The sequence below is a fragment of the Myotis nattereri genome (genome assembly GCF_964212035.1).
Source record: "Myotis nattereri genome assembly, chromosome: 4".
In the NCBI taxonomy this organism is placed as follows: Eukaryota; Metazoa; Chordata; class Mammalia; order Chiroptera; family Vespertilionidae; genus Myotis; species Myotis nattereri.
Window position 1 is genome coordinate 94,190,036 of NC_138079.1, and position 15,899 is coordinate 94,205,934.

At 50.2% G+C, this 15,899-nt stretch overlaps 1 protein-coding gene across 3 annotated transcripts in view; it reads right to left on the minus strand.

Annotated features, from left to right (window-relative positions):
- Positions 1-15,899, minus strand: part of NUBP1 (NUBP iron-sulfur cluster assembly factor 1, cytosolic) — a 34,344-nt gene that overhangs the window by 15,786 nt on the left and 2,659 nt on the right. For all 3 annotated transcript variants that reach the window (XR_013995836.1, XR_013995837.1, XM_081088689.1), the window contains exons 3-10: positions 15,539-15,672; positions 8,413-8,481; positions 6,331-6,363; positions 5,636-5,726; positions 4,928-5,082; positions 2,346-2,456; positions 2,011-2,113; positions 627-710 (exon numbers count right to left, since the gene is read on the minus strand). Coding sequence is in view for 1 of the 3 variants with exons in the window: in XM_081088689.1 (XP_080944815.1) it covers positions 627-710; positions 2,011-2,113; positions 2,346-2,456; positions 4,928-5,082; positions 5,636-5,726; positions 6,331-6,363; positions 8,413-8,481; positions 15,539-15,672 (780 nt within the window). In the remaining 2 variants the exon portion in view is untranslated. The remainder of the gene's footprint in view (positions 1-626; positions 711-2,010; positions 2,114-2,345; positions 2,457-4,927; positions 5,083-5,635; positions 5,727-6,330; positions 6,364-8,412; positions 8,482-15,538; positions 15,673-15,899) is intronic.

Consider the following 15,899-nt stretch of genomic DNA (forward strand, 5'->3'; position numbering starts at 1 on the left):
TGCCAGCCTGGGCACTTCCAGGCTGGGGTGGAATCCCCAGATGTTGAACTCCCTAAAAAGCCCCATTTCTGTTGATGCCCCGAATCTTCAGTGACCTGAATACCACACACTGCCCATGTGGTGAGAACCAGGCTGGGGGCCCGTCCTCGGTTCATTCTTCAGGGCCCGGGAGTGATGTTACTTCCCCAACACCACTTCACGGGGCAGAAAGCCCCGCACAAGCCAGACTGTAGTTGGCCGCCGGCTGGGAACTGGAGCTGCACGTGAGTTTGGTGTGGCTCACTAGGCTTTGTGTCTTGTCTTCTTAATTTTCTTTGGACAGCTTTACCGAGATGCATTTTCTATGCCGTAAAATCCACCCTCACTGTGTCTTTTACACTATGACTTAGCCCACAATATTGACGTCCTGACAGGTTTCTCAGAGACTCCCGGTCCCTGGGTTGAGGGAGGTGCTCTCCAGGTCATCCCAGACCCCACCCCACTGGCCTGAATGCCCAGCCGAGGCTGCGAGGCAGTGACCACTTATGATCCTAAAGGGTCTCCTCACACCCAGCCCACTCTGCTCATTTATGTCACCTCCTGGCCCCACAGCCATCTGGACTCACAAGGCTCACATAAACACTTACTTTGAATGATGCTTCTGTAGGCTACCGTAGCTGGTGAATCCGGCGCGTCAACCAAAAAAGACCGTCCTTCATCACAACTCTTCCCTTAAAGAAACAAATGAAAAGGAATTAAATCCCTGAATCAAACAAAGTGGCAACATGGCCTTGGGGCTCTTTCTGTGCCCATGACATGAGGAAGCTCCTGAATTTATAAGGAACGATGCCAAGAAAGAATGGCGGGGCCTCAGAGGACCCCCTGCCTCCCTCCACCCACAGGGACCCTCCCTGGCCAAGGGTGTTGCGTGTGTGTGCCTACAATTCATCTGGGTGGTGTGGCAATGCAGGTTCCAGGGCCCCACACAGGACCGATTCAGCAGCTCCTGGGTGGGCCCAGGGACTGAGTTTTCAAAGATTAATTAGTTCTTTTGAGTAAAAAGATAATGAATGCACATGGAGGAAAAGTATGGGATACAAAACGTACCATAAAAGATGAGGCTATCAGTGTTTCAGATGTCTTTCTAGAAACTGTATGTACATATATAGGTGGCACATATATGCACGCGCACCCATATACTTTAAAAAAAATGAATGGCAGCGTGTGATACACATGTTCTGCCCACTGCTTTTTCCATGTATACTCGCATCCGGAAGGTCATTCCACATCAGCATCAACCTGTCTACGAATCTTTCATAAGACTGTCCACCCCGGTGTCCTCCTGTGGATACGCAGGTTGCCTCTAGGACCTCATGTCAACCCCGTGTCCCGGTGAGCAAATGCGGGGGGCCTGCCCCAGTGGGCGCAAGGCCTTCTCGCCTCCTCCATCTGTCTGCCCACCCCCATTCCTGCATAGACCCCTGCGGTCGGCGTTTCTGCCCCTGCCCCCAGATGCTGAGCGCCGCTGGAGAAGCAGGCTCAGTGATTCCCCACCCACAGCTGCTCCCCAATCTCAGTGGGCCCTGGTGAGGCCAACCTGGAACTGTCATTTCCTCGACTCCCCCGTGGAACAGGGAAACCCCAGCAGGGGGAGGAGCCCTGGTGAGGGGGCACAGAGGTGGAGCTCCCGTGGGAACACGTGGAAGCAGCTCGGGAAGCCCATCAGAGTTCACAGCAGCGGAATCAGGTCTGGGAAGCACAGGTCCCAGAACTGTCCCCTAAGGGACCCTTTGTTCATTTCCTAGTGCCCTCCCTGCACCGGCATTGCCCTGACCAATCTCTCCTCCACTCTTCCAGCCCCACCTCAACCAGCCCTGCTACCTGAGGTCTGCCTGCTCCCCTGGCCACCTGCCCGCCTGGTTCACTGCCTCTCTCCGCTGCAGGGGGAGCTCCTGGAGGTGGTCCAGGGGCCGGGCCCCGGTGTATGAAGGCCCCACTGAGCAACGGAACCGGGCATGGAGACTCACCCACCTATGTGCGGGTCCAGAGGCACTTTGCCAAGGAGCGGTATCTTCAGGTCCTGGCACATGGCCTCTGCACCCCCCGTTGTGGGCGGGAATATCTGAGACTCTTTCTGTGAGGCAAAGTAAATGGGGGGAGAATCATGACTTTGTTTCAGGATCACAAGACTGGACCACATTTTAAAGGAAGTTTTCAAAAACGTCCCTTCTGAACGTGAAACACTAACTACCAAAGACTTCATTCAGCCAGCAGTGCAGCATTGTCACTGTGATCCCACTTCTGGAAACAATGGGGAAAGCATCCGGTTTCACGGAGACCCGCAGAAGGGGCTGGTCAGCACTCACCTTGCACTTGGGGCAGACGAAGCCGCTCATGTTCTCCACCACCCCGATGATGGGCAGCTTCACCTTGTGACAGAAGCTGATTTCTTTCCGGACATCCTGCAGGGACACCTCCTATCATGGTTCAAAAGACCAGTTGTTTCAAAGTCAAAGGACAAGCCAGGGAATGTGGACGCCGCAGTGCAGTGGCTCGCCCTCAGAGAGCTTAGGGAGTGAGCCGTTTATCCAATGAGTACTTAGTGCCGACCACGTGCCAAGCCCCGTCCCAGGCACTATTCATTCCCCACAAAACCCAGGAAGGATGAACCCGCACAGCCACACATCAAATACATAATGAATCTACGGAAAAGTGACCTTTTAGCGTCTCTTTTTTTCCTTTTTATTGGATTTATTGAAGTGACACTAGTTAACAAAATTATACAGGTTCAGGCGTGCAATTCCGCAACACAACTTCTCTACACTGTACTGTGTTCACTACCCCAAGTCAGGTCTCCTTCCATCACCATGTAGCCCCTACGCCCTCCTCCTCCCCCAGCTAGCATGTCCCAATGTTTACTTTCTTTTCAACATACTATGCTGAGCCAAAGGGCGCACTATTTTTCATTCAGGGGTTGGGGAACTAGGCCTGTGGCGAATCCTGGCAGGCTGCCTGTTTTTCAGGTTCTTCCGAAACCCAGCCATGCCCGTTCCTTACATACCGTCTCCAGTAGCTCCCACCCTACAGTGGACCAGCTGAGTGGCTACGACAAGGAACACATGATCCCCAAAGGCTAAAATATGTACTCTCTGGGCCTTCACAGAAAAAGTTTGCTGACCTCTGATCTAGATTATTATGGAGACAAACAACTTTGTGGACAGGAAGAAAATAAGATCTTTGGATCACTTAAATTCACTTCTGAACTCTGCATGTATATTTCACGGTGTGAGTACTGAGTATGATCATTGCTTAGTAACCCCCAACCCCCCGACCCCTGTTCCCCGGTTAATGTTGTTGCAGACACATGTCCTCAAGTATGGCTACTCCTTAGCACCTAAGGTGTGACTGACAGCCACGGCTCCCGAAGGGTCACAGCTCGAGTCGCCTGCTCTCCAGAGGCACACATTGGCTCTAGGCCTCTGAGGCTGGGGTGCAGGCATGTAGCTGGAGCGTAAACCGGCTCTGACTAGGCATCTCGTTGCGCCTCTGGTTCTCTCCGTGGTGTCCTGTAAAGCCTGCGGTGCCCGATGTGAAGGGCTCTGAGAAAGTGGGTGTCCACAGCCCGAAGTGACCTTGTCCGGACAGGCTCTATACAAAGGGCGCCCGTGGCGCGTGCCTGCTCCCCATGGCTTCCCGGGGAAGGGCCAGGACCTGTTGGTCCGTCCCCTCTTCTTGATCCCTCAGGGACTCCATGTTTCCATTCACAACAAATGTGCAGGAGAAGCCGTCTTTGGGCCAACTAGACTTTTGCTAATAGACTTTCTTTTTAGAGCAGCTTTATGTTCACAGCAAACCTGAGCAGGAAGCACAGGGACTTCTCACAGGCCCTTTGCCTCCACACACAGTAAACCTTCCCCACCATCAACATCCCGGGTGGTGCATTCCAGCCAGACTGTTTCCTTCTAGTAATTACATTGGGAACAATCCATCTTCTCTCCACCTCCACCCGGGCCAGTGCCCAGGTGGCCTCTAGCCACCCAAGTGGTGTCTTGCTCCTCATGCCCCCGACATCTCTCTGCACAGGGAACCAGAGTGATCCGAAGACATGAATCCTGTCACACCACGGACAGCCTCCTGCGTGTGCCCGTATGTACAGCGCCCACATTCCTCAGTGACTGCATGGGCCATGAGGGGAACCGGTACGTTTCACTGCCCTGGTGCCCGGCCCAGGGCCTGCATGTAGTGACTGCTCAGTGAGGGTTGGTGAAGGATGGAGCCAGGCTGCCTGATTCAGAGGCAGACCAAGCCTCGTTATCCTGCTTCCTTAGGAGTGGGGAAGAATATTGTGAGAAGCATAACTGAAGAGAACCAGCTGTTGGTTTCCTGGGACCCTTAAGATCAGTGGCAATGATAAAGCACAGCCCAGGCCTGATGCATTCACTGCCTCCGGACTTACCCAGTGGGGGTTCCTCAGAGCCCAGTGGCACAGCCTCTGTGACTGGTACATGCGGATCTGACAAGACCCGCAGCAGCTTCCCCAGAAATCCCCGCCTACGCCCAGGCTGGTGCCGTGGAAAACTGGGGAGAGTTCCAAACTGTCCTGCAATGTGAGTGAGGGGCCCTGCAGACTGCGGGCTTGATGCATGAGCGTGGTAAGGGTGAGGTGACCATGGCGGACCATCTGAATTGTAACAGCACCATCGCTCTCGCTGGCTTTGTGAGAGGAAATTAAAAGGCAATTTTGAACCACTGCTGGACCAAAAAAACCCAACTATAAAATGCTTATTTGTCAAACGCAAATGCCTGGACCAAACATAAACGGGGTTTCTGCAGAGACAAAGCAGGGCTGCTCGTCCCGAAGGGCCCTTGGCAGACCAGGGTCGGGGCCTGCGAGGAAGAGAGCTTCTGGCGGCGCAGTCCCCACCCAGCTCCCTCCGCACTCGGTCACCTGAGGGGTGGTGATGATCACGGCGCCATCGATGTGCGCGGCCGCCAGGTACTGGACGACTGAGAGGTGCTCGTCCGACGTCCCGGGGGGGGTGTCCACGATGAGGTAGTCGACCTCTCCCCAGTCCACATCGCGGAGGAACTGCTTGATCATGCCTGAGAGGAGGGACCGCACTCAGGCCAGGCCTCCCTTTCCCCAGGCTGGGCTGGGGGCTCCACAGAAACAGTCTGTGACCCTCCCGCGCAGACTCTCAGCATGGCATCTGGCAACGGCTGGAGACATGGGTGGCTGCCACGCCGAGGGAGGGGGTGCTGCTGGCATCCAGCGCAGAGGCCAGGCTGCCCCTGACATCCCTGGTGTGGAGCACCGTCCACCCCTCCCCTCACTACTGTGGCCCCCCATGTCCCAGGGCCGAGTTTGAGGACTCTGCCTAAGCCTCAGTGCCCACTCAAGCTGGTATCGATTTCCGTTCAGACACTTCTCTCTCTGACACAAACAAGCCACTACTAAACCACAATAAATATGGATAATTTCAGGGTTATATAGGTTTTTAGGAGAAAAAAAAAAACCACAATAGATAATAAAGACTGTAAAACAAAAACTGGTATTTCTTCAACCAGTGACGACAGAGGCAACTGGACGCAGGGCGCAGGGGAGCCGAGCAGTCCTGCCTGGGGGAGCGACAGACAGACAGAGCGGGGCACAAACCGTTCTTCTTGGGTCCTCTCCAGATGACAGCGTCGTCGGGGCTGCTGAGTAAGAAACCCACTGACATCACCCCCAGGTTGTCTTCCAGGAACTGGAGAGGATGAGGCAAGAGACATTTTACTTAAAGCCACAGCACAAGGCACTTCCCTATGTCTCCTCTGGCTGAAAAAAACCCTTTGGGGGTAATATTACTGTGATCTATGAGTACATGCACTCTTTGAATCCTCAAATCATTCTGAGGGGGAAAAGGGTACCATATGGTGGGATGGAAAGAGGTGTCATTGGCCCTCAGCCACAATGACAGGCGACTTGGCTGAAATAAATGAGCATCATGCCCTCAACTGGCTGAGCCTGGGCTGGACTGTGGCCCCTGGGCCACACCGGGCCCACAGCTGCTTTTGTACATGAACTTTCACTGGAATACAGCCATGGTCATTCATTTACGTATTCCTGCTTGTGAGCTACAGTGATGGAGATGGTATGGCCCACAAACAGAAAATGGCCACTGTCTGACTCGACAGAAGCCGTCTGCCAAGCCCTGGTCTTCATGGAGGCTTGCGCTAGAAACGTGCCCGGGTACCTGCTTGCTGACTGATGCGCAGGCGGGCTGAGAACAGTGTCGCCAGCCACCGCATGCCCACTATGCATACATGGCCCAGCTCCATGGAAAATAAGGCAAACACGGGAGCACTCACCACTGGAGACCAGCCCGAGCCACTCTGGTGCACCTGTGTGAACACGGGCATCGAGTCACTTGTGAGTCCCGCGCCCTGGTCACCCTTCATACAGACACATTTTGCGCAGCAAGAAGACAATTTTACAAAATAGAATTAATCTAAAATGCCACTACGTAATGCTTAATAGGAAGTGAACAGCTGGGGGGGCGGGGGGGTGCTGGTTAATGAAAGTGATAATTCAATATCCTTTCCCCTGTCAAATTGGGCTGTTTTGAAACTGCTTAGATAACATCTAGTCAGGGAACCAGTTACCCAAGTCAAATATAATTTCAGGTCCGAGGTATTTTCAAAGAGTGACAGAAATTGCCTGTGGGTTACTGAGAAAGTGCAGTAACTGGAGCAGCGGGGGTGCCCCTCCAAGTCCGGAAGTGAAGGAAGTACTGTGAGTGAGCCAGGGGACACAGCACCGCCCTGCCCGTGGCCTGAGCTTCGCTGGGGCCTGCTGTCCCCAGGGAGCAAGCACTGGGAGGAAGGTGTCAGGGAGAGGCTCCCTGGGGGACGTCACGATGGACTCTCCGTCACGGGTGCTCATCAATAGCCAGGGCTCAACTTCGCACCACCTGTTCCGAAGCTAGAACTTAAGCAACTCCCAATGACATGTCAATCTTAGAAATCAGAGCAGCGCAGGAGCCAACACGGGAAGTCTGCTTTCCTTAGTGAAGTCTTGCTTTCTAAAACAGCTCTATGGAGACATCAGTCGCACAGCGTACAATGCACCTCCTGGAAGTGCAGAGTTCAATGGCTTTCAGGATAGCCACATGATCGTACATCCACCTCCACAATCAACCCCAGAGGACACCCTGCACCTCTCCCGTCACCCCCAATCCTGACACTTCCCTCCAGAACTAGGTGACCACAGATCGACTCTGTCTCTGCACGCTGCCTGTTTCAGTCATAGAAGGGCAATCATGTGACACGTGGTCCTTTGTGTCTAGCTTGGAAGTCTCATTAAAACAACAACAACACAACAAAACCATTTGTGCCCTGGCTGGTGTGGCTCAGGCGGTTGGAGTGTCATCCTGTGCACTGAAAAGTTGCTGGTTCAATGCCTGGTCAGGGCACATACTGGGGTTGCAGGCTTGCTCCCCGGCAGAGGGTGTGCAGGAGGCAGCCAACTGATGTTTCACTCTCACATCAATGTTTCTCTCTCTCTCTTTCCCTCTTCCATCCCCTCTCTCTAAAAATAATATATACATATAATAATATACATATAAAATAATAGACACATACAATAGTATATACATAAAAAAATAAACTCATTCCTACTTATCCAATAAAAAAATAAACCTTCCCAAAGAGCAGCTCCCGTGCCTGCCCTGCTCCATGCTGTCTGCTGCCTCACCCTGCTTTAGTTCTCTATTATCTATCGTCTGCCCCTCCCATGAGGGCCAGGGTCTGTATCTGCCTTGCTCACCACTGGGTCCCAGTACACAGAACAGTGCCAGCACTTAAATAGACTGAACCATTCTGGACACTCCCAGGCCAGCCCAGCCCTCCAGCCAGATTCCAGGCACTGCCCAGAGCGGGGGAAGCCTTCCGGGGATTGCTTCTCGCAGCAGCTCGGAAGGGAGAGGCCGGCACCTGCTCAGACCACTGTGGCCCCCCCCCATCCCCCTCCCCCCCACGTCACTCTCCCACTTCACAGTCTCAGTTCCCCAGAGGTAACCACAGGGCAGAAATATTCCCTTGCTTCCAGGGTACAAGCCCTCAGCCAGCTCTGGTCTGGCTTTCCCAGTCAGCTAAGCTTCCGCGTCTTACTTCTGCATTTTACTTGCTGTTTCCCTTCCCCTCTGAGAAGGCATCGAAACCAACACTTCTTTAATGGTTTAGATGAACTTTATAAATAATCCCCCCCACCCCCACCCCCGCCTCAATTCACAGTTATTGTTGAAGTAGACAGATGGATTAGCAAACATTCATCTGGTTTTATCATGTCTGTGTAAAAACGCATGGGCTGCTAATCCTGTTTAGGCTGAGGAGCTCAGCACAGTAGTTTGCTGTGAGAGGCCACGCCACTGCATTTTATAACACACCTCTTACCTGTTCTCCTTCCAATCCCATTATCTTGGGGATGGACGGCCCACATATATCGATGTCTAGAAGCGCAACCTGGGGAACAAGAAGAGACCAGAGCTGTGACATGACTGAAAGTACAACCCTGCAGACACACAGTTGGGAGGGGAATCGGGTTAGAGGGAAAAGAGGGAGGGGAGAAGAGGAAAGAAACTGGGTCAGACATGGACCAAGTAGAACCTCACGGGGAAGAGTTACAGCACTATCTTCCAGCCACGGACACAGTCAAGACTCCCAACGAGATCTTGGCAAAGTGCGTCAGCACGGACTCCCTCCCTCCCGCCCAGACTGACCTGGCTCGAGGTGCTCCCATGGACCTGGGTGTCAGGTCACGTGTAAATTCAGGCCTGGCACTGTTTACTTGGCCCTGACCATGTGCTTGGGGGTGGGTATCATTGTCGCTGCGTTAGAGACGAGGAGACTAAGGTTCGGGGCGCCGTGACCTGTTCAGTGAGCCAGGACAGAGCTGGGACATAAATCAAGGTCTCTGACCCCAAAGCCGGGGCTCTCTCCACTGCCCAGGCGGCCTGGCAAGGAGCTGAGCTCTGACCAAACCCCGCTGCCCTGTGATCCCGAAGGCTAGCTTCCAGAAGAGAAACTGAAAAGAAGAAGGAAAGCTAGGAAACCTCTTTGCTAGTGGTAAGCAGAGCTGGGGATGACTCCTTCCACGCCAAACGCCCTGCTTTCCCTGAGGTGGATGAGGTCTGAACCGGCCTTCGGGAACAATATTCATCTGGAAACCTCTAATGTGCTGCATGCAAAGTGCAGCATCTCTGGGTAACTTTTTAACTTGCCCCAAATTCGCTTCTTGCTTCCTTCTTCAAGGCTCTCAACAAACACCAACCTCCTACTTCCTCACCTGCTCAGACCCTGGGTAGGAAAGCTTTTCGTACAGATCAGCCGGTTACCCCAGGCGCCCTCTGCTGGACTAAGCAAGGAGTGCAACAGAATGACACAACTTGACAACCCGACCTGGCCGGACTTTCTAAGTCCTGACACTTGGGGACTGATGTGTGTTCATGATCCACAGACATTTTACATCACAACCTCACGCTTTAAGAAATCATACTGTCACCATCCCCTAATAGTGACTTGCATCAATTCTCTTCGGTTTCCAGCACAGTAGCCATGTTCTTCTGGGAACAATTTAATGTTTCCTTTTGAGGCACGAAACTCCCCACAGCCAAGGGAGTGAATCATGAGTGCAATTATGCAAGGACACAAGAACAGACTGCTTGCACTCACTCCCGTGGCAGGTCACGTCCATGCTGTCCAGATCTCCAGTGGTCCTGTGTCCTGTCCCTTCCAAACCTCCTGTCGATCCTGTCCCTATCCTCACTATCCATCCAATTCATTCACTTTCTGCTCAAGTTAAGCCACAGAACCCTCGCTGAGAGAAACGTGCCTGGTCATTCGCACCAGGGCCTCTGCGGAAGGTGCTGGAAGCCTGAGGGGAAGAGGAAGCCTTGCCACACCTCTCCCACCCACAAAGCAGTACAGTGGTCAGGATCCAAACTTCCCCCTAAGGGGTGGCCACTTGGGCCAGGGCTGTGCCCAGTGTGGGGGCTCCTTATGTCCACGCTCTGTGCCACTGAGTCACAGGAGACAAGCGCCTTAAAGCCCCATCTCAGCCCCCAGGTACAGAGGAGGCTAGGTCGTCACGGTCGGGAGTGTGGAGTCGCTGGGGTGTTGGCAGTGGTGTGTGCGTCTAGGTCAGCCGTGGGCAAACTACGGCCCACGGGCCGGATCTGGCCTGTTTGAAATGAATAAAACTAAAAAAAAAAAAAAAAAAAAAAAAAAAAGACCGTACCCTTTTATGTAATGATGTTTACTTTGAATTTATATTAGTTCACACAAACACTCCATCCATGCTTTTGTTCCGGCCCTCCGGTCCAGTTTAAGAACCCATTGTGGCCCTCGAGCCAAAAAGTTTGCCCACCCCTGGTCTAGGTGCTGCTTTACAAAGTGTACTGAAATGGCACTTCTGTTTCTCTGATGCTTCCTGGGAGCCACAGAACTTAGGGGCTTTAAGAAAAATAAAGGAAAATTAAACACACAAAAAAGAAGAGGTCGTGGGAAGTGGGGCCTAGTCCTAACTTGGCACTGGCTGTCACCTCATACACATCGCTGCTCCTCTCCCAGCCCCGTCCGTCTGAGCTGCTGAGCTGTGAAACAACTGTTTAGGGAGACTGTTAGGGCCCTTCTAGCTTTAGAGTCTACAAACCCCACAGATGGGCCTAAAAACTCAACAGGCCTAAAGCACCTAGCGTGGACCTTTTAATAGTCAAGTTCATCTTTTAGAGCACAAAGCGAGATGATGAAGTGGTGATTTAGGGAAGCTGGCGACTTGTGGTGGAAAGATGGCGTGAGAGCTTTTGTTGTCAGAGGCTGGGCTCCTCCGCCTCCCTTCACCACAACCTGCACATTTCCCAGTCTGTGATTGGTCAGGAGCTTCCCAATTCTGCTACCTCCTGATGCAAAGCCCTTCGCAAATGAGTTGTCAGATACCTGCCTGCCTTGAGTGCAGACACGAACAGCCTTGCTCAGGGTTAGAAAAGGGACAGGGTGCTTCCCCCATCCTGCTGAATTCAGGGCAGGGAGGAATGTGTGAGACTGCAGTGTGATCTGCGAGACATGCTGGGCACCTTTTGGAAAGTGACACACTTCCCCACGTACTGACTGTTTTAAAAAGCACCGCTGCATAAAGAAATTCGGCTCATCTAGCCCTATTTCCACACCGGATGGCGTGCTTTCCTTGAGTCTACTGCAAGGTCTAGACGTGTGTGCAGTGGGGCTTTCTGAACATAATTATATGGAAGCGTAATTCTATGTAAACAGCTGTTGATTCACAAGTGGTTACTTGCAACTGGCCTGGCGAGAGCCCACCTCCAGAGAGCTGAGAGGAATATGCCCAACAGCTTCAAGAAGCCACGATTTCTCTGGGTAACCTGGACCATGAGAAAACAGATTTCTCGGCTAGCCAACTGGACCTACAAATTTGACCCTCAAATGGTAGGAGATTGGTGATGGATAGAAGAAGGAACTGACAAACATGTTTTGAATCTGCTCAGCACTGTTTGGGTAGGCTATAAATCATTATCACTGAAGCAAAAATTTCATCACCCCCCTATGTCAGTTAGTGGAATAAAGTAACAATAATGATCGCTATCAAGGACACTTACTGAGCACTCACTATATGTCAGGTACCCTGTTAAGCATTTTACGTTTACATGTATCGTCTCACTCAGCCTGCGTCCATTTTACCTACCCGAGGTCACAGCAGTGGTGTGGGTGGGGCTGGGTCACTCTAGGGCAGGGGTCCTCAAACTTTTTAAACAGGGGGCCAGTTCACTGTCCCTCAGACCGTTGGAGGGCCGGACTATCGTTTAAAAAAAAAAACTATGAACAAATCCCTATGCACACTGCACATATCTTATTTTGAAGTAAAAAAACAAATGCTTTCAGCTGGCTGCATGTGGCCCGCGGGCTGTAGTTTGAGGACCCCTGCTCTAGCGCCTATGCTCTTGGCCACCACGCTAGACTGCACCCCAAATGCTCAATTAGAGTTCCAACTCCTCTCTCCTCCAAAAGGTGGGAGGTTCTGCTCTGTCTCCCCAACTCTGCCCTCATTTGTTCCCTGCCGTTGCTCTAATCTCTGCCCTAGTTTGGACCCTCGGGGCCTGTCCTGGAGACATGGCTTCACCCTCTCACGGTACTCAACCACACACTCGCTGGCTGTCACGTGGTGCTCCTAAAGCACAGGTCTGGCTCAGCCTCAGCCTTGGCCCCTTCCCAGGACCAGTCCCCCAGGCTGCCTGCCTCTCCATGTCTGCCCGGGCAGTCCCACCTCTGTGCCTTGGTTCCCCCTCCCCCGTCCATCAGTCGCCATCACAGTCCTGATGCCACCTTCTCCAAGCCCAGCTGTCTCTCCTTTTCCCCAAATCCCTAGAGAACATCTTGATGGCAGACACCAGATTCTAGAGAAGCCCATGTCACTCACGTACAGCCAATGACAGCAGCTCCATGGGTTATAAAATGATGGGAACAGAAATGAGGGATAAGGCAGAATTCAGAGCCCTAATGACTGACAGGAACAGGGAGCTTCACAGATCATGTAGTCCAGCCACTTCACTGCCCCAGGAAGGCTGTGCCCTGCCCAAGGTTCCAGTCCTGCAAAGTTCTTCCCCAGCCAGCACAGGTGCTTCTGGTGTTAAAAAACAAACCAGGGCCCAGCAAACTACACCCTGGGGCCAAATCCAGCCTGCCACCTGTTTTTGTACAGCCCACAAGCTAAAAGTGGTTGTTATATTTTTAGAGGTCTGGAAAAATAAAAATAAAAAGAATACTTTTGTCATGTTGGAACAATTATGTGAAATTCAACTTTCAGTAACAATACAGTTTTATTAGAACACAGACATGCTTGTGGTATATAGGTTGTTGATGGCTGCCTTCATGTTTAAGGGCAGACTGGATAGTTACTACAGAAACTGTATGGCTGGCAAAGCCTAAAATATTTGCCATCTGGCTGTTGACATGAAATGTTTGCCAACTCCTGAAGCAAACTCTAATTTTGTAATCCAATGACTTAAAAAAATATATTTCTGGAGTTCTTAGATACTGGTGAGGTGTCTTGGGGGCCACTGTGTGTGTACGTGTTTGTATGTTGAGGGCATATCAGAATGGTGGCTTGCTCCCCTTGCCCACTGTAGCTGGATTTATTGTTTTTAGTTTATTTTTGTGGAGGAAATAAAGACTTTATCATAGTAAGGTCTTAGGGTGCTATTGCTCACTGAGGTAGAATGGATTATCTCACACAAATAGAAAGTACTGAAATTTATCCAGCTTTTAGAGTTTTAAAATATAATAGGCAACATGTGGCAGTTTTGAAATTTCAATAATAAATATACCTCTACAGTCCCTCTAGAACACTGGCTCTCAACCTTGGCTGCACATTAGAATTACCTGGGAATCTTTTTAAAATCCTGATTTCTGGGCCTCGTCCTCCAGAAATTCTGTTTCTTTGTTACTAATGTTGTGGCCCCAACCCATAACAAAGAAACAGAATTTCCAGAGGATGAGGCCCAGAAATCAGGCTTTTAAAAAGATTCCCAGGTGATTCTAATGTGCAGCCAAGGTTGAGAACCACTGCTCTAGAACTATCTTACTTTCTAAAAAAGTCAAACAAAAGTAAAGGGCCATATGTGAACAAGTAAGAAAAGAAAGTTGAAGTGAAAGTGTTAGCCCTCATATATAAAAATAACTTTCAATATTCAAAATGTTAGAAAAGTAATGTTCACAAATAAAACAATGCATGAAAGAAGGCACACACAAAGACCATGGAAAGAACTGAAATGGCAGGGAATGGCTCTCAACACAAACAAAATAAGGTTGTTTCTACATTACACAGAGCTCTTCTGCAGGCCCCAGAAAGTGCTCTGATGGAGAAAACAGCATTTAGTTGGCAACTGAAATAGTGACTAGCAAGTTCTCTAACCCAGAGCGCACACAGTGCCAATTCACACGTTCTCACGAGGTCTCTCATTTCAGGGGTCAACACAGCGGAGGCGGGGTTTTGGAGACACCCACGCCACTCCACAGTTCTGAGATGTCCAGGCTTCTTTCATTGGAATTTTGGGCAAAATTTCATTTTGGAAGCAACAGGTCATTTTAGAATGCAACCTGTGTTAAAACAAAACAAAACTGAAAAACACAATTGTCATGGTTTTATTAGATATAAAATGATAAAGTGAATATTGGGATCATTTTCTAAGGTCAATGCAAAATTACCATGAATCCCAATGAATAATGTATTTTAAAAATCACAAGTACTGCAAATTTCCATTTGACCTTTTGGGAAAAAGTATTTTTTTCTTCCTTGCCCCACCATACCTTTTATTAAGGCTGAAATCCAGAGAGCAGCACTGGGTGCTTTGAGTGTTCCTGCTCATTTGTGTAGCTGGGCATATGTTTGTGGCCCAGTACAGGGGTCAGCAAGTTTTTTGGGTTTTTTTGAGGTTTGATGAATTTTTTATTGTTTTGTGAAATATATACAGCACACCAAGTGTTTTCTTCAAGGGCCAAACAGAAAGCATTTTAAGCTTTGTGGGCAAAATTACGGATATTATGTAGGCACATATGTAACAACTAGAGGCCCAGTACACGAATTCATGCACGAGTAGGGTTCCTTGGCCTGGCCGGCAATCAGGGCCACTGGGACAGCCGGCCAGGGGGAGGGACCACGGGAGGTTGCTGTGGGAGCACACTGACCACCAGGGGGCAGCTCCTGCATTGAGTGTCTGCCCCCTGGTGGTCAGTGCATGTCCTAGCGACCGGTCGACTGGTTGTTCAGTCAACCGGTCATAAAGGTCGCTTAAGCTTTTATATATAGAGATTTAAAAGCAACAATTTAAAAACAAACAGCTCTGGCCAGGTGGCTCAGTTGGTTGACTGGAGCATCATCTGGTACACCAATGTGGGTTCAGTTCCCAGTCAGGGCACATACCTAGGACATGGGTTCAATCTCTGATTGGGGTGTGCATAGGGAGGCAACTGTTGATGTTTCTCTCTCACATGATGTTTCTCTCTCATATTGATATTTTTCTCTCTCTCTAAAAATCAAGAAAAACAACAACAACATACCCTCAGGTGAGGATTAAAAAGTAATAATAAAAACAAGCAAATATAACCCCCCCAAAACAAAAATAATAACAATAGTAAGAAAATAAAAGCAACCATTTATAAATGTAAAAATCATTCTTAACTCACAGGCCATAAAAAGACAAGAGATGGGCTCGTTTTGGCCATGAGGTATAGTTTGTAGACCCCTGCCCTAGAAAAAGGCAGAAAGGGGCTAATCATGAGAAGGAAATCTGAACTTGATGTAATAAATAACCAGCATGCCAAGAGAAATGTACACCTGTTATCCATCTTCACAACTAGAGCATCCAATGAAAGCTTTCATTGCTTGTCTGCTACATGTTTCCTCATCTTCTCTGCAGGGATCAAAGAGGCCAGTTTGGCTTAGTCTAAGGAACCAGTTCTCCACAGCCAACATGAACCCTCAGACAGGAGCCTCTCCCCAGTTTTCTCCTACCTGCGTGTTTTCATCCTCCGCTAGGGCGTGAGCAAGGTGGGCGCTGAACGTGCTTTTCCCAACGCCGCCTTTCCCAGACAACACCAAGATTTTGTGTTTCACGGTCTTCATTTTCTCTTTGATTTCCTCTATGGCTGCAAAGAAAGCAATTCAGGGGATGACATCCTCCAACTAAATCCCAAATGTCACTCTTCCAATGGGCTAGAAAGGATTGTGTGTGAAATACCACCTAGTCCAGTGCTGGCGAAGCTATGACACGCGTGCCAGAGGTGACACGCGAACTCATTTTTTTGGTTGATTTTTCTTTGTTCAATGGCATTTAAATATATAAAATAAATATCAAAAATATAAGTCTTTGTTT